The sequence below is a fragment of the Schistocerca piceifrons genome, chromosome 9 (assembly GCF_021461385.2).
Source record: "Schistocerca piceifrons isolate TAMUIC-IGC-003096 chromosome 9, iqSchPice1.1, whole genome shotgun sequence".
Taxonomy (NCBI): domain Eukaryota; kingdom Metazoa; phylum Arthropoda; class Insecta; order Orthoptera; family Acrididae; genus Schistocerca; species Schistocerca piceifrons.
The window spans coordinates 201,423,603-201,449,285 of record NC_060146.1 but is presented as its reverse complement, the minus strand read 5'-3'; the positions used below and the strand labels follow the sequence as shown (position 1 = coordinate 201,449,285).

General features: G+C 41.4%; 1 protein-coding gene across 7 annotated transcripts in view; it reads right to left on the bottom strand.

Annotated features, from left to right (window-relative positions):
* LOC124717311 (gastrula zinc finger protein XlCGF57.1-like) overlaps positions 1-25,683 on the bottom strand; it is a 119,068-nt gene that overhangs the window by 6,284 nt on the left and 87,101 nt on the right. For all 7 annotated transcript variants that reach the window (XM_047244140.1, XM_047244142.1, XM_047244141.1 and 4 more), the window contains 4 exons: positions 22,979-23,183; positions 7,821-8,009; positions 2,436-2,555; positions 699-920 (listed from right to left, as the gene is read on the bottom strand). In XM_047244140.1, coding sequence (XP_047100096.1) covers positions 699-920; positions 2,436-2,555; positions 7,821-8,009; positions 22,979-23,183 — 736 coding nt within the window. The remainder of the gene's footprint in view (positions 1-698; positions 921-2,435; positions 2,556-7,820; positions 8,010-22,978; positions 23,184-25,683) is intronic.

Genomic DNA, 25,683 nt, shown 5'->3' with positions numbered 1-25,683 from the left:
CTCTCTCTCTCAACTCAAGATGGGAATTCTAGATATTCCGAACCATTTTATTTGGAAGATGTAAGTGCTGGATTGTCGGAAGAGCACTTGGGGAATTTGAACAGATGATGAATTTCAGCCACCAAGCTAATTGTAAGTGCTCTGCGTATAGAGATCAGTGTCAGATATCCTAAATTCATTGAGAAGTCAGATTCTGACGTCATAGTCAGAGAAGGTGACAGAGCAGCCAAGGCCCCACTATAAAATTTGGTGCTTATTATGATATTAAGAAATTTAACATTTAAAACTCATTTTTGAAGTATCAATTTGTTGTGGTCTGTCAAGTTTGAAATTATCCTTGGTCTTATCATAACCACTAATATACTTCACCCACTCAGTCTTCACAGCTTCTCTTTCAATAATAATGGTAATTTAGTTCTAGGCATTGGGATGGGGGAAAAGGTCTTTATTTACACTCTAACTGCATTCTATAGTATTGCTGACTTGCAAACTGTCCTTCTCATGGAGTAATTTCACATAATAATCCCTAGTTATTAGGGGAAAGTAAGAAATTAAGTTTCTAGGGGAAAGTAAGAAATTAAGTTTCTTACCTTTAACCTTTGTGGCTTCTTATGTCACTGAAACAAACCCCATGAATGCAGCTGCTAATTAATAATCCCCAGTTTTATTAGAGGAAAGTATGAAAGTAAGTTTCTTACCTTTCACCTGTATGGGTTCTCACATGTCGTTCAAGTGAACCCCTTGAATGCAACTGCAGTTTACAATAGGGGCATTCATTTTCCATCTCAGCATTGGGTTCAAGATGCCTTCGAATATGAATCCGAAGCGTCGTCTTCCTCAAAAACCTGCGCCCACATGGCTCGCACTCAAATTGTCCAATAGCTTTTGAGGTTGCCCCATGTGCATCTTCCAAATGATATCTGGGAAGGAATAGCAAATGTAATCAAATGAAGAATTAGCTGGTGTAACAAATTTTACCATGTTGTGATTCCTAAAAGACTTAAGTTGGAAGTTGATAATCATAGGGGGGTGGAGGGGGGGGGGGGGGGGGGGGGGGAGAAAGCAGAAAAAGCAGGCAAAGGGGAAATCTACAAGGGTGACAAATTTCCTTCGCATTTTTCCAAGGAATTGTTGCTGAATGAATAAAAGAAAGCCAGAACAATCACACAAGAAACGATTAAACATAAATGACAGAGCACAACATGGCCAGCCTACAGCTATTTTAATGATTTATTAATGTTGAACTTTTAATGACTTCCATTGTCCTGTCATTACACATAAAATTCAGAATGCTGGGCCATTCATTCATTCATCATATCATGTAGATCCCATCAAGAAAGAAAACCTTCAGCTATGCAGGACTAGTCAAGGTACACATTCAGTTAAGAGATACATAATAATGACAATAATCTATCACTTTATTGCTCAACACAGTTTGTATTTATGCTAGCTGATGGTAATCAAGTGCATTAGAAGGAATATTACTAAGCAGAATTGACTAATACACGTTCAAAGTGATCGCTGATCCTTTCTGGTGTTGGGAATGTCGTAACTGAACTCTGTGAATGGACCAGAATTAGTCCCTTTATTCATCTCAAAATAAGAAAAGAAAACAACGAGTAACTTATAACACAAAGTAATTGGTAACAGTTACCGCACAACTGCTTGTTGAGATTCCCAGAATCATAAGCGAGGTAGTTCAGGCCCAACCTCTACCAGTATTAGACACAATTTCAGATCAAAACACTCGCCACCTAAAAAAGATGCTGGGTCCCTGGCTGAGTCCTATGTCGTATTATGCAGCATGTATCATGCACGGACCATTCAACTGTCTACAACTGGATGGCACCAGAGCTTCAGGCAAATGTCATTATGTTCATGCACTTTTAATTTTACAAACATGTTCTTAAGCATATTACCTTTCCAAATTAGGCTTCACCAGATGTTCTGCAATACCAGTAACCAAACACTGGTTACATTTTCAATGTTTATATGCAGAAAACAAAGCTATTTCAAACTATTTCTGATAGAACAGTTCACACTGATACAGTTTGCTATGAAAATATATTTATTAGGTAATTTTTCTTTTTCACATTTTGAGATATAATTCACATTTATTGCCAATTCCACTTTTTCAGATTCCTATTAATGCCCCTTCCATAATTCCCATGTGAAATGATCCTCATGGATGTGGAGGTCCTCATGGATGTGGAGTAAGTGCCAACAATAATTCTAATGGACATGTACATAATCCACAAATTTACAACATAAGATGCACTGCGACATCTTGGTAACACTGCAGCAAGCCAAATGGAAAGCATTTTGAATACATTATCAAAAGTGTAACATCTAAAGAACAATTATGTCAGAGTGTAAAATAAATACTAATGCAAAATTTCACTTCTAACTGTCACATTAGGAATTTAATACCAAACCTGAGTGCAATCCTGCGATGAAACTTTTCTCCGCATTCGTGACATTCGTACCGTAGTGCTCCTTGGGGAACAGCTAGCTCGGTACAGCTGGCAACATGCTTGTCATAGTCTGGCTTAAACCTGAAACAGATTAGTGTAATTTATGAGATCATGGACACTCCGGTGGCCACTTCTACTGATATTTCCAGCTTCTTAATACAAGAGTTCTCTCTCTCTCTCTCTCTCTCCCTCCTGACAACTACTTCATCCTCAGCTGATAGGCATCACTGGATATGGATATGGAGGGGCATGTGATCAGCACACTGCTCTCACAGCCACTGTCAGTTTTCGTTACCGGAGCTGCTACTTCTCAATCAAGTAGCTCCTCAATTTGCCTCACAACAGCTGAGTGCACCCTGCTTGCCAACAGTGCTCAGCAGACTGGATGGTCACTGACTCAAGTGCTAGCCAGCGTGATAGTGGTTGATTTCGGTGATCTAATGGGAACCTGTGTTACCACTGCAGCAATGCCAGTGGCGTTCATATCTTGTATTATCATCACAAATATCACAGTTTATTTGAAGCTAACTTCATTACTTTTATCTTATGTTTATTATCTTTGAGCTGCAACTTGTATTTTATTGTTTGTACATTGGAGATGGTTTTTGAACAACTCTATTATCAACACTCATCCTGTCCAAACCAAACATACAAATGAAGCAATAAGTTACAAACAGTCAAGATTTACAAAAACATATTCTTCTCTGAATACAAACTTACGTGAACAAAACACACAGTATTTATGTTTCAGATGGAAATGAGCACTTTTGAAACTGCATATCTTAGAACGTGTGCTGAATGTATACATTATTACAGAAAGATAACCATCAACATTAAATCTCAGAACATTTCAAAAAATTTAATGTTGGTGATTGTGTTCCAGCAATAATGTATAGTTTGAGTACACACATTCCAAAATAATCAGTTTCCAATGTGCGGTGCTATTTGAAGTACAAATATCCCCCACCCCTCCCAGTGAAATTTTGCATTCAGAGAAGAATTTATATTTCTAAATTAAGTCTGTCTGTAAATTGCACTGAATTGGAAGCTTCCTGGCAGATCAAAATTGTGTACTAGACCAGGACTTGAACCTGACACCTTTGCCTTTCATGAGCAAGGGCTCTACTGACAGTTATCTGAGCACAACTCACGATCCATCCTTACAGCTTTGCTTCCACCAGTACGTCATTGGCTACCTCCCAAACTTCAGAGAAGGTCCCCATGCTTCATTTGTATGTGTTTTTTTTTTTGACAGGGTGACTGTTGACAATGGAGCTGTTCTGAAACACGTCCAGTGTATGAACAATTTGCACATATTGCAGCTTAGAGGTAATAAATGTGTCATCTTTTAAATAACTGAAGAGTGGAAATGTCAAATGTTCTAAGTGCCATATTTCCGTAAAACACGTTTTCTTGATACTCTGTCACATGTCCTTAGACTTTTTCTAAGTTCCAGATGTTGTAGGAAATGTTTCAGACACTTGTTAGTGGGCAGTGCATGGCCTTTGTGCCAAATAGTGCTTGCCTCTGGAGTTCTAAGTTTCACTGCATCAAGGTCTTCTCCATGTAATTTATATACAGTTTGTGAGGAAAACAAGGTCCATGTAAGCTTTTGTCTGTATTAAAAGGACATCTTCATAACTGGAGTAGATAATTTGGGTTTCAAAAACAGCAAAAAAAGTTATAGAAGTGAACAGACAAAACAATGTGTGTCTGGAAAATGTTATGAAAGCTAAAGCTATAAACCTATTCCACGTAAGTGCAAGGTATACAGCTGACTTCTCTGATTTTAAAGATGCTGCTGAAATATTGTTGTCAATACAGGCTACATGCCTCTCCAAATGCAATATGGTAAAAATGTCTCAAATGAATCCATCTCAAATAGTTATTACAAATTCTTACTCTAAAATATAAAAATGTAAATGTACTCAAGGACCACATCACTGATGTATGCCATGCTGTACTTCATCTGAAAGATAAGCCATGTTTATCAATTGCAAAACAGAAAGACCTGTTGATGATAGTGCCATTTCTTCCTCAACTGCACAGAGTACTGGGGTACACTTCGCAAAGTTTGATCCCATGAATGAAGTTCTACAAGAAACAGAAGTAAATACTGAGAGATTTTTTGCTGCATTTAATTTAGTTATTCTCTTGTAAAAAATTTAAAAGATACGAGAAATGGTTTTTGTTGACTATATTTGTACTAGTAAAAATAAGACTCTTGTATTCCTGTACTTGTATTATTATAATAGAGGGAAACAATCCACGTGGGAAAAATTTATCAAAAAACAAAGATGATGTGACTTACCAAACGAAAGCGCTGGCAGGTCAAAAGACACACAAACAAACACAAACATACACACAAAATTCAAGCTTTCGCAACAAACTGTTGCCTCATCAGGAAAGAGGGAAGGAGAGGGAAAGACGAAAGGATGTGGGTTTTAAGAGAGAGGGTAAGGAGTAATTCCAATCCCGGGAGCGGAAAGACTTCCGGAGATGGGAACTTGCTCTTCAATATATCCTCTCTTCCCGTTACCCACCAGGTCTCAATCTCCGCTAATTTCAAGTTGCCGCCACTCATACCTCACCTGTCATTCAACAACATCTTTGCCTCTGCACTTCCGTCTCGACTGACATCTCTGCCCAAACTCTTTGTCTTTAAATATGTCTGCTTGTGTCTGTATATGTGTGTGTGTGTGTGTGTGTGTGTGTGTGCGCGCGCGAGTGTATACCCGTCCTTTTTTCCCCCTAAGGTAAGTCTTTCCGCTCCCGGGATTGGAATGACTCCTTACCCTCTCCCTTAAAACCCACATCCTTTCGTCTTTCCCTCTCCTTCCCTCTTTCCTGATGAGGCAACAGTTTGTTGCGAAAGCTTGAATTTTGTGTGTATGTTTGTGTGTCTTTCGACCTGCCAGCGCTTTCGTTTGGTAAGTCACATCATCTTTGTTTTTTGATGTACTTGTATTATCATAGATAAAACTGTCTCAGTACTATTGACATTTGTTAGAACCAGTCAGTTCCCTCATATCACACAGAGAATGTTTTTAACAGATTATTTGTTTTCTAACTTTGTCTCATTATTTTTTGCAGAGATGCGGTGAGCACCATAATTCTATGGTACCAGAATACTTTCTCAGTCTTTCGGATAGAAATAAGTTATGTATAAAAAGACATAGGCTACAGTGTATTTCATTCTCCTGACAAATGTGAGATTAGGAATTGAGAATGTGTGGCTTTTCCACTCCAATTATTGTCAGCTGCAAGCAAGGTGTCTGCAAAACACTTGATAACTCACTTTTTCCCCTTCATTACAGGCCAGCTATGGACCATGCTTAAACCGCCAAGTCAGATTCGTTTATAAGCAACTGCATAAAACCAATTTTATCATGCCATATGTGTTTGCCTTATGGTATGATAAAACTGGTTTTATACAGTTGCCCATGGACAGATCTAACGTGACAATTCTCAACATAATATTACAGAACAGGACAATAAAAGTTAAAGATGTTGCTAAGTTAGCTTTAGGATTTCTCCAATATCTTTGTCTGTTTACTTTTCTCCTGCTCTCTTCTGCTGTCCATTTTCGCCTCTGTCTTTTTGGAGCTGTTTTTTCTTTGAAAACTTTCCATCTCTTAATTTTGTTTTTATATTTTGCTGTCTTTCATTTCTTGATTATTTATGCCAATTTCTTGAAGGTCTTCATGCATTTTCCTGCACCAATTGGGCCTGTCTTTAATTTTACAAAATGCTGCACAACTTTTTTTATTGTCAGTCTGTTAGGACTTCTTCTTTGGATGCATATAAAGAACATCACCCCTCTTTTCCTAATCTTGTTTGTAATTTTTTCCATGTGACTGTATACTTCTACGTAACTTTTTTATTTAAATATTTCTAATGTTGTCCTATTTCATAAAACCTTCCTCACAATTTCCCTTTCCTTTTCCCTGGTTTCTTCATTTTGTTTCATTGGTCCCAAAAGTAGTGTTTCTCATGCATAAGTGCATTGTTTCCGAATTAATGTCCTCAATGAGCAGTTTTTGCATTTCAAAACAATGATTTTTCATTAATAATATCTTTTAAAAAGAGAGGTGTTAAGTCCATCTCTGATAATCTTGCCGTGAGTGCGTCATTTTCCATTCATTTCATTGGATGACTTCCACATACTTAAATTTTTGTGTTATTCTGGTATTTACATAATTTATACTTCGTTTTGATGGTGCAGCCTTGTTGTTTGTCGTTACCTCTGTCTTTTTAAAGGCAATTTTTTGCCCTGCTTTTCCTGCAGTTTGTTTAAATTTTTCTACGCTTTTGTGCTACCACCATTTTTTTGGCAAAATCGTGAAATCATCTTCAGAAGCTAAAAAATCAATTTTGAGGTTATCTCTTTTCGAGCCAATTTTTATTTTACTTTTGAAGTTAATTTCTGTAAATTTCTTCCTCCATTCATTGACCACTTTTTCAAGTACACAGTTAAACAAGATTGGAAATACTCCATGACTGGAAATAGTCCATTGCCTTGTCTCTCTTGTCATCATATGAAATGAAGCTGAAATTTCTCTCATGAATTTTATTTTAGATTTTGTATTTTTCAGTATTTCCTTTATGAGCTGCTGTGTTTTATCATTGATCTGTTCATTGATAACTTAATTATGTACTGCGTATGACATTTAAAGAGTTCATGTACTAAGATACCAGTGTTACAATTTCAATGTCCCTAATGATGGCTCTACCACAGGATTGGTCATCAAATAATTTATCAACAACTGAGGCACTGCATAATTTCCAGAGTTATGTCTTATTTCAGAAATGTATGTATGATTAATGTTTGTAAGAGATTTCCACTCAGTATTGCTATATCTGACTTAACAATCTCCCCACAGAATATTATTATTCAATAGTGTCAATACAAATGGAAATGATGCAAGTATGAGGTGGTATCCAAAAGTTCCCAAAACATATTAATTAGAATTAGTATGCCTCACCTACATCTTATTCTGCACCATCACCTTCAAAGTCGTCCCCTTCCGAGTGAGTACACTGATCCCAATGTTTCTGCCACTTTCCATATGGCTTTCTTTGTTAGGGTGTTCAGCACCTTTGTGATTCTGCTTGAATCTCCTGCACTGAATCAAATGTCTGCCCCTTCAATTTCATTTTCATCATGACACCTAGTAGCATTTCGGTGTACTTGGGATCATTTGTGCATATAAAATGCAAATTTCACAAAATTTCGGATATCACCTCATATTTTCACAACAGAACAGCAAATAGACAGCCACTCAAAACAACTTGCACAGTTACAGAAACTACATAATGTAATTTTAGCCTGTTAGTCGGACTGACCTGAACTTGGTGAAACATTTCCTGCACCTGTATGGCCTGGGCGGAATGACACCTGTGTGTTGTATCTTTATGTGCTTGTTAAGCTCGCCACACCACGCAAAGCGCTTCCCACAGAGGTGGCACACAAAGGGCCGTTCTCCCGTGTGAGTGCTGCGCATGTGCACTTTTGCACACCTTTTTGTTTTGAACCTGCAAGACAGTTATGGTAAATTGTCAGCATTCCTAGAAAACAAACAAAAATTCATCTCTCTCTCTCTCTCTCTCTCTCATACATGGTCCATTGATCGTGACTGGGCCAAATATCCCAAGAAATAAGCGTCAAATGAAAAAGCTACAAAGAACGAAACTTGTCTAGCTTGAAGGGGGAAACCAGACGGCGCTATGGTTGGCCCGCTGGATGGCGCTGCCATTGGTCAAACGGATATCGACTGTGTTTTTATAAATAGGAACCCCCATTTTTTATTACATATTCGTGTAGTACGTAAAGAAATATGAATGTTTTAGTTGGACCACTTTTTTCGCTTTGTGATAGATGGCGCTGTAATAGTCACAAACGTATAAGTACGTGGTATCACGTAACATTCCACCAGTGCGGACGGCATTTGCTTCGTGATACATTACCCGTGTTAAAATGGACCATTTACCAATTGCGGAAAAGGTTGATATCGTGTTGATGTATGGCTAATGTGATCAAAATGCCCAATGGGTGTGTGCTATGTATGCTGCTAGGTATCCTGGATGACATCAACTGTTCACCGGATAGTTACGTTATTTAAGGAAACAGGAAATGTTCAGCTACATTTGAAATTTCAACCATGACCTGCAACAAATGATGATGCCAAAGTAGGTGTTTTAGCTGCTGTTGCAGCTAATCCACACATCAGTAGCAGACAAATTGCGCGAGAATCGAGAATCTCAAAAACGTTGGTGTTGAGAATGCTACATCAACATCGATTGCACCCGTACCATATTTCTATGCACAAGGAATTGCATGGCGATGACTTTGAACGTCGTGTACAGTTCTGGTTTCCGCCTTCAAGCTAGACGAGTTTCGTTCTTTGTAGTTTTTTCGCTTGATGCTTATTTTGTGAGATATTTGGTCCGGTCACTATCAATGGACCACCCTGTATATATACGCTGGCATAACCAACTCTTAACCAAACTATAATCTTTCAGTCTCACCTAGATCTTGGGCTATGCCTTAAAGAAGTCTGTAACAACAAACTTCATTCATGAAATAGTTTCTCGGCATACTGCATTCACTGGCCTCACTAACTCGCAACCAAGCTATTAACTTTCAAACTAACCTAATTTTATTAATTAACCTAATAAGTTTCAGTCTGATAACACAGTAACCAAAACATGTCATGAAGTAAAATAATAAATAATAATTTTTAAAAATCATTAAATAATCTAAACAGTATTATTCACAGAAACGTAGAAATGGTCGCAATACTCTGATTTGAAATTTATAGATTTAATAAATCATTATTTAAATCAAAAACTCATTTATTAAATGTAATGTCCATTATAGGAGTATTCTTTTCATTAACTTGTCAAACACCACTATTATTGTTAAGGGTGATTCTTTTAGTTGTAAACAAAGTCTGAAGCAATTGATCAGACAGTAAGCAGTTAACAGCTACATCAACTGGTCACAGCTGTTGCACAATATGAAAAAGAGGGAGGATGTTTTTGTAGTTTTCTGCTGGTGTTAAGCATAGTCATATCAAGTTTTTGACTACTGGATAGTTCAGAGACGAGTTGGATGTAGTCCATGGGTAGGGATCTGTGCGAGTGTGGATATCTACAGAAACAGTTACCTTGCAGATAATAGCATGTGCGTTTACAGATATCCATGGATTATCTGTGGATATCTGCAGTAATAAATGCTGTATACTGCAGTGCCCCAGGTAAGGATATATTCGTTGTTAACATCTGCAAGGGTTAAAGATGGTGACACGTTCTTTTTCTTGGTTTTCCACTTTTAAATGTGCATTCTGCTTCTGTCCTATAAGCAGCTGCCTTAACTCTAGTTAATTCCTGTTTCTTGTGCAGTAACAGAGCACAATAACACAACTAAAAAAAGCAACCACAATGTGATAAGTAGGCCCTTCTAATACAAGCTGTCAACTTTTGTGTTAAGTATATTTACAAGTATGCAATGCAGTGCTTGTTACAGTGAGAAGAGTAACTCATCAACATAATTTAGCATTGTGGTAATTGATGTAAGTGTGACCAACATGGGCCATGACTTCATTTGCCTTCCCCTTGCAGCGGAAATTATCCACAGAAAAAATTTCAAAATCTGCTTCAGTATTTTATAACTTTCTGGCTGTATTGAGAGAACAGCATGCCATGATGTAATACACTATGGTTATCTAAATTACAAGGCCTGGGATAGAATGGTAAAAATCGGTTATGAAATTTCTCCTCATACAATAGCTTTCTACATAACTAAGGAGCAAGTGTGCTTGTGCTACTCTTGTATGAAAAAAAAGTAAGTTTAGATTTGATGTAACAGCCACTGAAATATACTCAGCATTAATTCACATCAAAGCTGAGTGCAAACTTCAGTAGAAAAAAATTCAGACCAGGCCCAAGCCTTTTGTCAGAACAGTGGTGGGTTCAATTGCTTTGTGAAAATTTAATATCTGCAGATACGGGTCTTGTGAATGCAGATAGCATTTTTCTCCATGCTGACCTCTGTAAAGACCATTTACTGCATTATTCTGCCAAAAATACTGGAAACTAAGAAGTAATATTTGCTATTAGGATGACCAGATGCAGTTGTTTAAAAAGGAGGACAAACAACTTCAAAAAGGAGGACAAAGGAAGAAAAAAAAAGAGGACACAAACGGGTCAACTGCAGATGAGGATACCACCCGTCGGCTTTGGACAAGTCAAATATTTTACATAACTCACTCGGTTAAAAATTACACTCGCAAATCACACGTGCACTACAGGAAGCCAAGCCAATACAGAGCGAAGATACGTAACAAAAATTTTAAATAATTGATATTTGCATTCGCTTATACGTCGATCAATGATAACATCGACAATCCTGGTGACACCTACTACACCACCTTTGTGCGTTTTTATCCCGAAGGCTGTGCCAATAGTTAAAGTATTTAAGAAAAGAGCAATAGAACGGGACGAATTGTAAATTTAACTGTATTACGCTCAGCTTTGCGAAAAAGCCAGACACTGTAAAAATCCGCCTGGACCCCGGACAAAGAGCTAAAAAGGAGGACATGTCCGGATTAATCTGGACATCTGGTCACCCTATTTGTGATGGATGGTGTCTGTTGACTGGAGAAACACATGGAAGGATGTTTCATTGCTGTATTTGACAATGTTTAATCTCAGTCCACAGGACTTTTGGTGCAGCTAAATTGTAGATTAGATGAAGTGACAACCTGGGAACTTTCCCTCTACAGCACATAGAGCACCAAAGCATCAGTTTTGTACAGCCAAAGAGAAGATATTTTAGATAATTAATGAGTGGTGACAAAAGATGCAAGTATCTCGAATGCCGAAATTGAAACTGTCCAATGCTTTTGGCTCACTATTTGCAGTATCCTTCAATATTTGCTGCCACAACTATCATGTTTTTACTAATTGTTTGGAATAATGTTTGTGGTGTCAGACTGGTTTGTAGGCTAACCCATGGTCTAGGTTAGTTTGAATATTAATAGTTTGGTTGTGAGTTAGTGAGGCAAATGAATGCAATATGCCAAGAAACTATTTCTTGAATGAAGGTTGCATTTACAGACTTAGCCATAGGTCTAGGTTAGATTTAAAGATTCAAAAGTGGAAAATACTGTATGGAATGCAATGATATTAAAAGGATAGTTGCTACTCACCATATAGCAGAGATGCTGAGCCACAGATAGGCACAACAAAAAGACTGCCAGAAATTGAGCTTTTGGCCAACAAGGCCTTCGCTGCACATAGAATGCATGTGGTTGGTTGGTTGGTTGTTTGAGGTTAAAGGGACCAAACAGCAAGGTCATCAGTCCCTTGTTTCAAATAGACTCCATTCTGCTAACGGGACATCTCAGTATAGTCAGAAAAATAAAACGGATAAAGGGGAAACGTAAAAGGGCAGTCACGTTGTCATTAGTAAAAACAAATGAGGGAAGTTGGCAAGAGAACGAACCCAACACTATGCTGAAACAGCATAGGCAAGACCACCTGTGACTTAAAAGGTACAACTGCTATAATGCAGAAAGTACGTATGGGAATAGAAAAACTAACCAAGCCTTAAAAAGAAGGGGTGAAAACAGAGTAAAAGGGAAAGAAAAGAGGATTCCGGTCAGGGAGGTGAATCGGGAATCTCTGAACACTGCCTACAGTGGGAGACACCCAAACACTCACCGCCCTGCCCCAACACCAGAGCGAGATTAAAAACTTTAAAACTGAGAATAAAAACCACTCTCCCGGAGGAAACCTAGAACCAGAGAGACCATCCGGGAATCGTCAGCCAACATCAAAGGTAAAGTGTGGGGGAGTCTGTACTTAGCACGCAGAGCCAAAAGAAGGGGGCATTCAACCAAAATGTGGGCCACTGACTGGAAGGCTCCACAACCACATAGCGGGGGTGGCTCATCACGCAAAAGGAAACCATGGGTCAGCCTGGTATGGCCAATGCGGAGACGACACAGTGTGGTCGAGTCCTTGCGGGAGAGGCTAAAGGAAGAACGCCATGGGCCTGTATTCACCTTAATGGCACGAAGTTTATTAGACAGTGGAGTAGCCTCCCAAGAATTGGCCCATGACTGTGCAAAGTGGGATTTGATGTGAAGCCGTAAATCCGCTGCAGGAGGGGTTACAGAAAACGGGGGGTAAGTAACTGCTCCCCCAGCCAAACGATCAGCGAGCTCATTACCCGGGATACCCACATGGCCCGGGACCCATAGGAAGTCAATGGAACAAGCAGCACGGTGAAGATCAGCGAGATGGTCATGGATGGCAGAGACCAAGGGATGGCGCGAAAAACACCGGTCAATAGCAAGAAGGCCACTCATCGAGTCCGTACATAACAAAACGCGGTTGTGTTGGGATTGTTTAATAAAGGTAAGGGCCCGGGAAATTGCCATCAATTCCGCAGTAAACACCCCACATGAGGGTGGCAGTAGATGATTTTCCGTTCCAACAAAGGACGTGAAGGCATACCCAACATGATCAGCAGATTTAGAACCATCAGTGTAAAAAACAACAGCATCCCGAAACTCCCATAAAATTTGGCGGAAAAAGGAACGGAACACCACCGGGGGGATGGAATCTTTCGGACCGCGGCGGAGATCCATCCGAATTTGAGGCCGAGGAACTAACCAAGGAGGGGTGGAGGGGAGGGAGCGAGGAAGACAGGACAAAGAAGGAAGCCGAAAATCACGGGTAAGAGACGCAAGGCGCAGCCCAACCGGTAAACCCGCCCGAGGGCGGGAGTCAGGCGGGCGACGCCCATGGTCTGGGAATAGGATAGAATAGGAAGGATGAGCGGGAGAAGAACGGATAGTAAGGGCATAAGACACCAGAAGCTGGGACCGCCGAACAGAAAGGGGGGGGATCCCAGCTTCAACCAGGAGACTATCAACAGGGCTAGTAGGGAAGGCACCGGTGGCCAAACGGATACCACGATGGTGGACTGGATCCAGCACGTGCAGCGTGGAAGGAGCAGCTGAACCATAAACTTGACAACCATAGTCCAAACGTGACAGAACTAGAGCACGATAAAGACGGAGGAGGAGGGAACGGTCCGCACCCCAGGAGGAGTGGGCAAGGAAGCGAAGGACATTGAGTTTACGGAAACATCCTACCTTCAGGAGTCTGATATGGGGCAGCCAAGTGAGCTTGTTGTCGAAAAGAAGACCTAGGAAACGAAACTGTGGAACCACAGGCAATCTTTGTGCAGCGAGATAGAGCTCTGGATCAGGGTGGACCGTAGTACGGCGACAGAAGTGGACCACCCGCGATTTTAAAGGAGAGAATTGAAACCCGTGGGAGAGGGTCCATGCGGAGGCACGCCGTATAGCCACCTGGAGCTGCCGTTCTGCAGATGGCATCGAGGAGGAACTAACCCAAATGCAGAAATCATCCACATACAGGGCAGGGGCGACCAAGGGACCGACAGAGGCCACAAGTCCATCGATAGCAATGAGGAAAAGAAGGACACTCAAGACAGAACCCTGTGGGATGCCCGTCTCCTGGGTCCGTGGAGAACTAAAAGCAGTACCAACTCGAACTCTGAATGACCGATGGATCAGGAACTGGCGGATAAAAATCGGGAGTGGGCCCCGAAGACCCCACTGATGAAGGGTTAGTAAGATGTGATGGCGCCAGGCCGTGTCATAGGCCTTGCGAAGGTCAAAAAACACTGCAACCAAATGGCGGCGCTGGGAAAAAGCCTGCCGAACTGCGGATTCCAAGCGAAGCAAATGATCGATTGGAGATCGTCCCTCTCGAAAGCCACACTGGTAAGGGGACAATAGATCCCGAGATTCGAGGACCCAAGTGAGCCGACGGGCTACCAGCCGTTCAAGTAACTTACAACCAACATTGGTCAAACTAATTGGCCGATAGCTGTCAACAGATAGGGGGTTCTGACCAGGCTTAAGGACAGGAACCACAATGCTATCCCTCCACTGAGAAGGGAAGTCACCCTGGAGCCAGATACGGTTAAACACCCGAAGAAGATGGTGCCGTTGTGGAGCACTGAGATGTTGAAGCAGCTGGTTATGAATGGAATCTGGGCCAGGAGCCGTATCATGAGAAGCAGATAGAGCAGAAAGAAATTCCCATTCAGTGAAAGGTTCGTTGTAAGATTCTGACTCACAAGTGGTGAAACATAAGGTGACAGCTTCAGCCTGCTGTTTTTGATGAAGGAAAGCAGCTGGATAGGAGGCCGACGCTGATGCCACTGCAAAATGGGTCGCAAGATGTTCTGCGAGAACTAATGGGTCCGTACAAATGCCATCTGGGAGGTGAAGGCCTGGGAGGGTGGACTGCCGATGGCAACCTTGGAGAGAGCGAAGTGTAGCCCATACCCGTGACAGAGGGACAGTGGAACCAAGGGAAGAAACGAATCGTTCCCAACATATCCGCTTGCTCTGTTTGATTAAATAACGGGCTTTAGCGCGAAGGCGCTTAAAGGTAGAAAGGCTGGCTACAGATGGGTGCCTCTTAAAGTGTTGCAAAGCTCGACGGCGATCACGGATGGCAATGGCAATGGCCGTACTCCACCACGGGACTTGCCGACGACGAAATTGTCCAGATGAGCGCGGGACAGCAAGGTTAGCAGCGCGAACAATCGCGTCAGACACGTCACGTAGGACGTCATCAATACAACCCGACAAAGAGGGAGAAAACTCGACCTGTGCAGTATATAGAGGCCAATCGGCGCGGTGGAAAGACCAACGAGGTAACCTCTCCATCGGGGAGCGGGAAGGGAGCGTGATAATCAACGGGAAATGGTCACTATCACAAAGGTCGTCGTGTGGCGACCAGTGTAATGAAGGGAGGAGAGAGGGAGAAGAAAGAGAAAGATCAATGGCAGAAAAGGTACCATGACCAGCACTGAAATGAGTAGGGGAGCCATCATTAAGAAGGCACAGGTCGTGGTCTGCAATAAATTGGTCGATAAGAAGACCTCGTCTAGATGGAAAGGCACTGCCCCACAAAGGATGATGAGCATTAAAATCCCCAAGGAGGAGGAAGGGAGGAGGAAGTTGCTGAAGAAGGGTGGTTAAGGCAGCAGGTGTAAGAGTCCTGTCAGGAGGGAGATAAAGATTGCATACTGTGACTGCAGAGTCTAAGTGGACCCTAACAGCAACTGCTTCCAATGTAGTTTGGAGAGGAATCCACGTGCTAGCAATGTCTGTACGGACCAACGTACAAACGCCACCAGAAGCCCGCAAGGGTCCGACCCGATTTCGACAGAAAACACGGAACCCACGGAGGGTCGGTGAGTGAGCATCAGTAAAATGAGATTCCTGGAGAACCACACAAGCTGCTGAGTAGGACGAAAGAAGGGATTTCAATTCCGGAAGGTGACGATAGTAGCCATTACAATTCCATTGGAGAACCACAGAACGATGGTTTAAATGAGGGCTGAACACGCTAAATCCAGTCATACCGCCGGGTCCCCACCTGTCACCGACAAGGAGGGGGCGACATCCATAAACGACAGATCAGAATCCGGTTGTGAAGCCGGGGAAGGGACCTCCGGTGACACCAGAGGCTCTTTGTCCCGGGACTTATGTTTCTTCTTCTTTTCAGGCTGAGATCGAGGAGGGCTGTGTGGCATAATGGAGCCAGCTGCAGCAAGATCAGGAACAGAAAGAGACCGGGCGACCTGGGGGCCAATAGACCGCGGCTCTCGCGGTCGCCGCGCTGCAGCAGACCTTTGACCTGGAAGGTGCCGGGAAGGGGCATCCCGGGAGAGGCGCCCTTGACCGGCAGACGCCGAAGGAGTGGGACACTTCTCCGGCTGGGGAGGGGGAGCGGCGCCCAGAGGAGAAGGTGTGGGAGCCGCAGGGGAGGGGGGAAGGAGAGGGGTCCGGGACGGGGGTAAGGAAGGGGGAGGAAGGGATGAAGATGTAACCAAGGCGTAACTAGATGTCATGGACACAGGGTGCAATCGTGCATATTTCTTACGGGCCTCTGTGTAACTTAAACGATCAAGAGACTTATACTCCTGTATCTTTTTTTCTTTCTTATAGACTGGGCAATCTGCTGAACGTGGAGAATGACTACCATGACAATTTACACATACAGGAGGGGGAACACAGGGACTCCCCTCATGGAGTGGACGTCCACAGTCACCACAGAGAGGGTCCTGGGTACAGCGAGAAGACATGTGGCCAAAACGCAAGCACTTAAAACACCGCATCGGAGGTGGGATGTACGGCTTCACATCACAGCGATAGACCATAATCTTAACTTTCTCAGGAAGGGTATCCCCTTCAAAGGCCAGGATAAAGGCACCAGTATCAATACGATTATCTTTAGGACCCTTCTGAACACGCCGAACAAAGTGAACACCCCGCCGTCCGAGATTGTCCCGAAGTTCCTCATCAGTTTGAAGGATGAGGTCTCTGTGAAAAATCACACCTTGTACCATATTTAGAGACTGGTGAGGGGTAATGGACACGGGAATTGTGCCAAGATGGGTACAGGCACGAAGGGCCGCAGATTGGGCAGCCGAAGCAGTTTTTATCAGTAATGAACCCGACCGCATCTTGCTCAGGGATTCCACTTCGCCGAACTTGTCTTCAATGTGTTCCACAAAGAATAAAGGTTTGACACTGGTGAAAGTATCTCCATCAGTCCTGGTGCAAACTAGATAACGGGGGAAAGGTTTTGCCCCTAGACGACGGGCCTGACCCTCCTCCCAGGGGGTAGCCACGGAAGGGAAGGCCGAAGGGGCAAGAGAAGCAGCACTTGAGGAATCAGTACCACGCAGAGAGACGGCCGCAGAAGAGCGGCCAGAGGTTTGGACCCTTATGCGTTTCATCTGCATAGCGTCCGCCCTGATACCACCCACTCCGATCAGGGGCTCTCCTCACGGGCGCCACCCAGCCACAGCAAGGGCCGTCTGGCACGGCGGCCATTGCCGGGAGTTCCGATGCTCCAGGATGACGAGCAACCACTCCAAGGCATGCATGAGGAGGTCACAGCTCAGGTATCAGAAGTGTGATCCCTGTGTGTTCAGGGGGCTCAACCAAAAGGGTACATAGCGACCCCACCACACGGGCTGGCTACCGTGCTGGCTATGCACCCTAGCATCAGACAACGACGTAGAAGAAAAGGTGGAATATACTAGGAGGGCACACGTCGGAGACACTAGGTAAGGTGCTCTTCCCCAAATGGCTCACACTACGGAAAGAGAAATTTTGGAATGGAGGTCAAACCCCAGAGGGGGACCAAGGAATGCCAAAAGGAGGAGATGATTACGCAACAAAGCCAGAGTGTAAAACCAACAGAACCAGGAGGATAGCGGGGGCCAACATAAGCAAGGACACCAATAGAGGGAGAGGAGAGGGCGAGGGGAAAGGGGTATGGAGGGGAAAGGAGGGGAAGGGAAAGGAAATGCAGCCCGGGAGAGAAAGAAGGCTGCAATGGCTCGGGGCCCCGTGCTCGCCACGCACGTATCCACGAAAGAGTTGTGGACCCCCTGGGGGAAGAATGCATGTGTGTGCACGTGCTTACACTGCCCCCCCCCCCCCCCCCTCCCACACACACACAACTGCAATCTCATGTGCATTTGAGTTGCATTTGCGTGCCTTGTTGGCCAAAAGCTCATTTTCTGACAGTTCTTTTTGTTGTGCCTATCTGTGACTCAGCATCTCTGCTATATGGTGAATAGCAGCTATCCATTTCATATAGTTAGACTGAAAGATGGTAGTTTGGCTGACAGTTGGCAAAGCCAATGAATGTGACTTTATGACAAGACACTCAAATATATTACTGAACATTTGAATTAGTTACTGAGAAAACAACACATGTCACTGGCTACATATGTCTCACTTTACTTCACACAGATAGTTTTGCTGTATGTATTGTGCCACCAATTTATTTCTGTAACTTTTGTATTGGATTGGTGCATAAATTTGTAGAGTTTTTCCACAACTTTAATAAACACAACAGATACACACAATAGAGACTTTGTTCATCAATAATATATTCTCCTTTGCTATTTACACAGTCTGTCATCAATGGTGGGACAACTCTTTGATTCTGCGACTGTGGAAATCGGGTGGTATTGAGGCGATGATCTCGTCAAGGCATATTCAGATTGCATTTTCAGCCAGAAAGGAAATTCCTTGAAGGCTGTTCAATAGAGAGTGGGAAAGGTAAAAATCTGAGGGTGCATGATCAGGTGAATAAGGTAGGTATGGAATGACTTCCCAACCACTTCTGTATAGTGTTTTCTGTGAGTCTAGAAGAATGTGGGCGGGCATTATCGTGGAGTAGCATCACTTTACAAAATCTTCCTGATCGTTGTTCTACATCTCAGTTGTCGGCAATAAATATCAGCAGTGATTGGTACACCTCGGGGGAGCAATTTGTAGTACATCACACTGTCGCTGTTCCATGAGATGCATAATATTATCTTTTGTGGATGCACATAGGTGGTTTGTTTGGGCTCAACCATTGCTTTCTTCTCCTCATGTTAGAATAATGACACCATTTCTCAGTACCAGCAACAATACAGGACAGGAATGATCAGTGTTGTACACGAGACAATTGATGATGAGCAAGAAGAGATGTGAACATAGCCACCCGCTGTTTTTGTGATTTTGGCTTAGAGCATGCGGTATCCATACACCAGATTTTTGAACCTTCCCCAATGCATGCAAATATCGTACAATGGTGGAACCACCACAGTGTATCACATCTGCCAGTTCTCAAATACACTGATGTGGAACACTGTGGATTAATGCGTTTAAACAATCTTCATCAAACTCGAAGGTCTTCCTGACTGTGGAAAATCACTAATGTCGGTATGATCCTCCTTAAAACAAGAAAACAATTTACTTGCCGTGTTCTGTCAAATGGATTTATTTCCCATAAACAGTGCAAATGTTTCTGGCTGCCTGCGCTGCTGTCACCCCTCTACTGAACTCAAACAGAAGAATGTATCAGAAATGTTCTGATTTCTCCACTTGGCACTCCGTTTTGTAACATCCACAGCTCCACTCACTTTCACCAAATGACAAAATGACAATATGTAAACTCAAATAGCAAGAGTGAATGGCAAATAAAAAATGACAATTGATAAATAAACCTATAGCAAACTTAATGCACCAACCTAATTTTTCAAATACACTATGTTTCATCTTTATATTCATGACAGCATCTGATACAATTGCTTCGTGTCATTGTTATAAAACACGTCATCTATTTGCTCTCTCTCTCACTGACTACTTACACCAGCTGCCAACACACCCCATGCATTTTCACAGCTCACAGCAAATACTGCCACCACTGTTCTGCTAAACACATAAGTAATATCTCCCTTTATGTTCTTACTTTTTGACACTGATTAGGTACACTGAACAGAACCTGGATCCATCATTACACATCAGAGTCAAAACAGCAGTAAAAAGAAAATGGGAAAAAGTTGGTGAAATTGTGTTCCAAAGAAGGAAAATAGAGTTTTGTCAGCTGGTGAGGTAATGGCTACAGATGACGTTGAAGTTAAGTGTGACAGTGAAGTTATCTTGTCGCGTGTAACAGGTGTAGGTGAAATTAAGTTTTTACCGGCCACCCATTCTGTCATTCAAAGAAAGTCAACAGTCAATAGCATGTAAATACGGAGGTATTGCAATACTAGTTGGAAGCAACTTTAACCTGCTGAGTACAGACTGGGATGTCTATGGATTCACTGTGAGGGTTACAGACAGAGAGTCATGAGAAATGCTTTTGAACATTTCTGAAAACTGTCTTGAGCAGTTAGCTCAGCAGCCCACACACAATGAAAATATTTTAGGCCTTGTAGTTACAAATAGGCCGAACCTTATTGACAATGTCAATATAGAAACAGGGATTAGTGATCTGGATGTCATTATAGCAGCTTTGATTACAAAAGCTAATAAATCAGTCAAGAAGGCTAGGAAAGTGTTTCTGCTAGACAGAGCAGATAAGCAGTTTTTAGTATCTCACTTAGACAATGAATTCACATCACTTAGTTCCAGTAAGATGGGTGTAGAGGAATTGTGGGTAAAGTTTAAGCAGATTGTAAATCTTAGTCTGGAGAGTTATGTGCCTAGTAAGTGGTTAAAGGATGGAAAAGACCCGCCATGGTTTAATAATGAAATTTGGAGGATGCTGAGGAAGCAGAGGCTGTTGCACTATCAGTTTAAAATGGGACACACAGATGACGACAAGCAAAAGTTAGTAGAGATTCGTAGGTCTGTTTTCAGAAAACTGTCTTGAGCAGTTAGCTCGGCAGCCCACATTTCTGACCTTGTACCTACAAATAGGCATACAATAACTATCACTGTCACATCTTAGCAAAAGATCCAGAGAACACGAGGAAATTATGGTCTAATGTAACATCACTAAGTGGGTCTAAGGCTTCTATACAGTCACTTGTTGACCAGTCTGGTGTGGTAGTTGAAAATAGCAAGACGAAAGCTGTAGTTTTAAAATTTTGTATTTGTGGGGGTCCATAGCCTCCACATGTTTAATAAATGTAAACATGGTCCGTAATAGACTGTAATGCAACTTTTATTCAATCGTGTGATTAGCTAATTTCGACTACTTGCCATTGTCAACCAACTGTAAAACCAACATGGAAAAGCACTATATAGTCTGCATATACCACCATGTATAAATAACACTTTACGCACCTCACATTAAGATAAAACATTACTGCACAAATTTCTTACAACCACATGGCAAGTTCCGAAATTCCACTTCTTGAAATAATTCATATAGGAGAACTGAACAAATGTACCGTCATTTGAACCATTGGACAGCCTGCCGTATGGACGACAGTAATACACACCCCTGGCATAGAGAAACAACTGAAATACTCGAAAATAAATAAATCACCAGGTCAGGATGGAGTCCCAGTTTGATTTTACAAAGAGTGCCCTATGGCTTTAGCCCCTTACCTAGGTTGCATTTATCACGAATCTCACGCCCAGCATGAAGTCCCAAGCAACTGGAAAAAGGTGCAGTGACTCCAGTATATAAGAAGGGTAAAAGAGTGGACCTGCAAAATTACAGACCAATATCTCTAACTTCCATTTGCTGCAGAATCCTTGAACATATTCTCAGTTTGAATTTAATAAATTTTCTTGAGACTGAGAAGCTTATGTCCATGAATCAGTACAGTTTTAGAAAGCATCCCTCGTGCGAAACACAGCTTGTCCTTTTCTCACATGATATACTGTAAACTACAGATGAAGGGTAACAGACAGATTCCATATTTCTAGATTTCCTACGGAATAAGTTCGCAGATACATGAGTGGCTCGAAGACTTTGTAACTAAGAGAACTCAATATGTTGTCCTCGACAATGAGTGTTCATCAGAGACAAGTGTATCATCAGGAATGCCCCAGGGAAGTGCGATAGGATTGCTGTTGTTCTCTATACACAAAAATGATTTTGGGACAGGATGGGTGGCAAGCTGCAGCTGTCTGCTGATAATGCCACAATGTATGATAAGGTGTTGAAGTTTAGTGACTGCAGGGAGATACAAGATGACTTAGACAAAATTTCTAGTTGTGATGAATGGAAGCTAGCCCTAAATGTGGAAAAATTTAAGTTAATGTGGTTAAGTACGAAGGTCAAACCTATAATGTTCAGATACAGTATTTCTAGTGTCCTGCTTGACACAGTCAAGTCATTTAAATATCTGGGCATAATGTTGCAATGCGATACGAGATGGAACAAGTATATGGGAACTGTTGTAGGGAAGGCGAATGGTCAACTTCGGTTTATTGGGAGAATTTTAGGAAAGAATTGTTCACGTGCAAATGAGACTGCACATAAGACCCTAGTGTGACCTATTCTTGAGTACTGCTTGAGTCTTTTGAATTTGTACCAGGTTGGATTGAAGGAAGACATCAAAGCGATTCAGAGGTGGGCTGCTAGATTTTTTTTTTTTTTTCATTCTGTTTTATAAATATGTTTTTATGATTGCACTGACTCATGACAAAGATAAATGCCTCATCTGACATAAGTTTCTCCTTATTAAGCCCATTCTCTAAATTTTCTCAATAGAGTTTCTAAAAAAAAAACAAAAAACAAAAGCACACCACATCGCATTGCCTCCAGCAAGTCCCATTTGAGTTCCTAAAGCTCTTCTGTAACACTTACATGTTGTTTGAACTGGATCAAATGCACAGTCATGGACGGATATTATATTCAGATATAAAGCGTTTTTTTTTTTTTTTTTTGTTTTTTTTGTGTTCTAAAAGAAAGGTTCACCTCATTTTCCATCACATTTATCAAACAATCTATTTATATTTTGTCTCTGTATATGACTCACTCTTACTTCACAGTATTTATGAAATATATATTGCTGATAGGTAAATTATGTCGTCACTAACACAGTTCAGACTTAGGAAAGCTTGGTATGAAACACACTAAATGACCATCACGATGAAGTAAAGAGCGAGGCCATTGCTGAATTAACTAACCCTTTGTTGCAGACGGCACACTTGTAGGGCGTTTCACCAGCATGTTCCAGCATATGAACAGTGAGCGAGCACTTGATACGGAAACGCTTGCCACATATTTTGCATTCGTGCGGTAGTTCTCCAGTGTGCAGCCGAATATGCACTGTCAGATTGTGCTTGTTGCGGAACCGATTCCCACACTGTGTGCACACAAATGGCTTTTCACCTGTCAACAGAAAGGAAGTCATAATGAGCAAGCTACAGAGGATGAGGGCAATTCCTGCTTTTACTATACTCATCCCTTGTATGTGAAGTTCTAGATCAGTTGCCTTCCTATCTGTTAGCATTTCAGACAAATTTTTTCTATACTGGCATGTCTAAAACTCCTCAATTGACCTACTATTTGATTCAAATATAAAATTTTTCCAAGCAAATTTTTCTCACAACAAAAATAAATGCATTTACAAAATAACAATGACAAACAATACAAATAAAAAATTAAGGATAAGATTTGAATGAAATGTAACTGCCTCAGGGGAAACAATTGATGTGTTTGATACCCTGAATTTGTATAGCACCCGATACATGCTTAATGTTTCATTCTAAAACATATCTTTCCACAAAATTTGCATTTTTTATAAGGATTTCAGTGAATATTTAACTTTTCTGGATGACAATATGAAGCTTCCACTTTTCTTCAAAATTATTTTTTCTAAATACAGAAGTGCATGGTATGGCAAGGCAATATAGCTCCCTTCATTTTATTACTCCCACATTTCACCATAGTCCCAGCAAAATGGAACATGAACAGATGCTAGCATGATTTTTAATTTATGTCATTCAAGATAAAGAAGGAGAAACAAAACACAGTGAATTCAACTAATTAATTTAAAAAGTAGCAAATGTGTGGTGTTTCACAGCCTATTTCCAGATCTCTATAGTGATTCTGAGAAATAATTCCAGTACTTTTGAACAAGTGTATCAGCATTCGATGAACTACATGGGCACTTGAGGATTTGTTATGATCCAAGAATTCATCCTTCAGGGAATCTACTCAGTCTATACTAATGATGGCTGTCACTATCAAGTATGTGAAATAAAAATACTATTTCAGTATGTGGCAAGGTCTTAATGATTTGTACTTGGAACATCATAATTCATTAGATAACAACTGCACGAACAGAGGAATAAAGAAAAATTCAATTCAAAAATTTCAAAAGCAATTTGTTCATTTATTTATATTTAATACTGTTAAAGAAGGAATCACAAAAATACAGAATTTCAAACAAAATGTACCATTTGTCGATTAGCAAAATTGTAACAAGCATATGTCTTGCAACTTTGGTGGATTGCAACTTGGTCGTGAATGCTGCAAACCTACAATGCTGCAGTACTGAGGGATTCCAACTGCTGTAGACATCTGTTCATTGGTAGTGTTGTTGGAAAGCTGAAGTAGCTGGTAGGAAGTATGAACAGGAGTAGATGAAGTTGGTGTCTGTCCAAGCTGCGAAACACTTACAGCTTCACTAATACTTCTTGATACCCTCTTTGTTTGTAACATTTGCCATGATCTGAAGCACACTTAGATGAAATTTCACTACCTCATTATTGTCAAATATCTCTAAAAATGGAATAATGCCTCTGAAAAAAGATACATATTGATGATCTGCTTTTTGTTTAAAAAGGTTGATCACCTCCAGTTCCACAGGATCTGTTTTACAATTTTATCTTCTTTTCAGTTTTTTTTTTCTTGAATTCATTATCTTCCTCTCTGCGAGAGTCAGTGTCACAATGAGCATCTACAGACTGTTCATTACGGATTGATATGCCGTCTTTTGTAGGTCGTCCACCAGCTCCTTTCTTCAAAAATTGTAATTATTGTCCATAAACTTAGCCTGGTTTAAAGGAAGACTTACACAAAACAACTGCTCACAATTATTTCTTACTGGAAGAAAATTTTCCACATTGCACTGGAGCTATTGATGATAAATGTATTCGAACTGTGAACCCGTCAAATTTGATGTATTCCAACTACAAAGGATATTTGTCCATAGTGTTGACGGCAGTGGCAGATTCAGATCATCAGTTCATATATGTCAGTATTGAAAGTTATGGAAAAGATTCTCACTCAAACATATTCAAAGCCAAGTTCCAAGTGGAAAACACTAGTAAATAAAAAACTGGACATTCCTGAAGAGAAATGTCTTCCTGATACAACATGCCATGAGATAACTTTTTCCATGAGTATGAGGCTTTTGCACTGCACAGGCACCTTACTCAACAATATGTAGGGATATGCCGACAGTGGCAAAGGTAATTTTCAGTTAAAATCAAACAATGGAAAATCTAGAATGGAATGTAACAGTATTATGAGCAGGAAAGTTGCTACTCACCATATAGAGGAGATGCTGAGTCACAGATAGGCACAACAAAAAAGCCTCTCACAATTAAAGCTTTTGCCACTGGCCTTTGTCAACAACAGACACACATACGCGCACACATACATTCACACAAACGCAACTCACACACACAACAGCAGTCTCAGGCAATAGTTGCCTGAGACTGCAGTCGTGTGTGTGTGTGTGTGTGTGTGTGTGTGTGTGTCTCTATTGTTGACGAAGGCCAGTGGCCAAAAGATTTAATTGTGAGTCTTTTTGATGTGGTTATCTGCGACTCAGCATCTCCGCTATATGGTGAGTAGCAACTTTCCTTCTTATAATAGAATT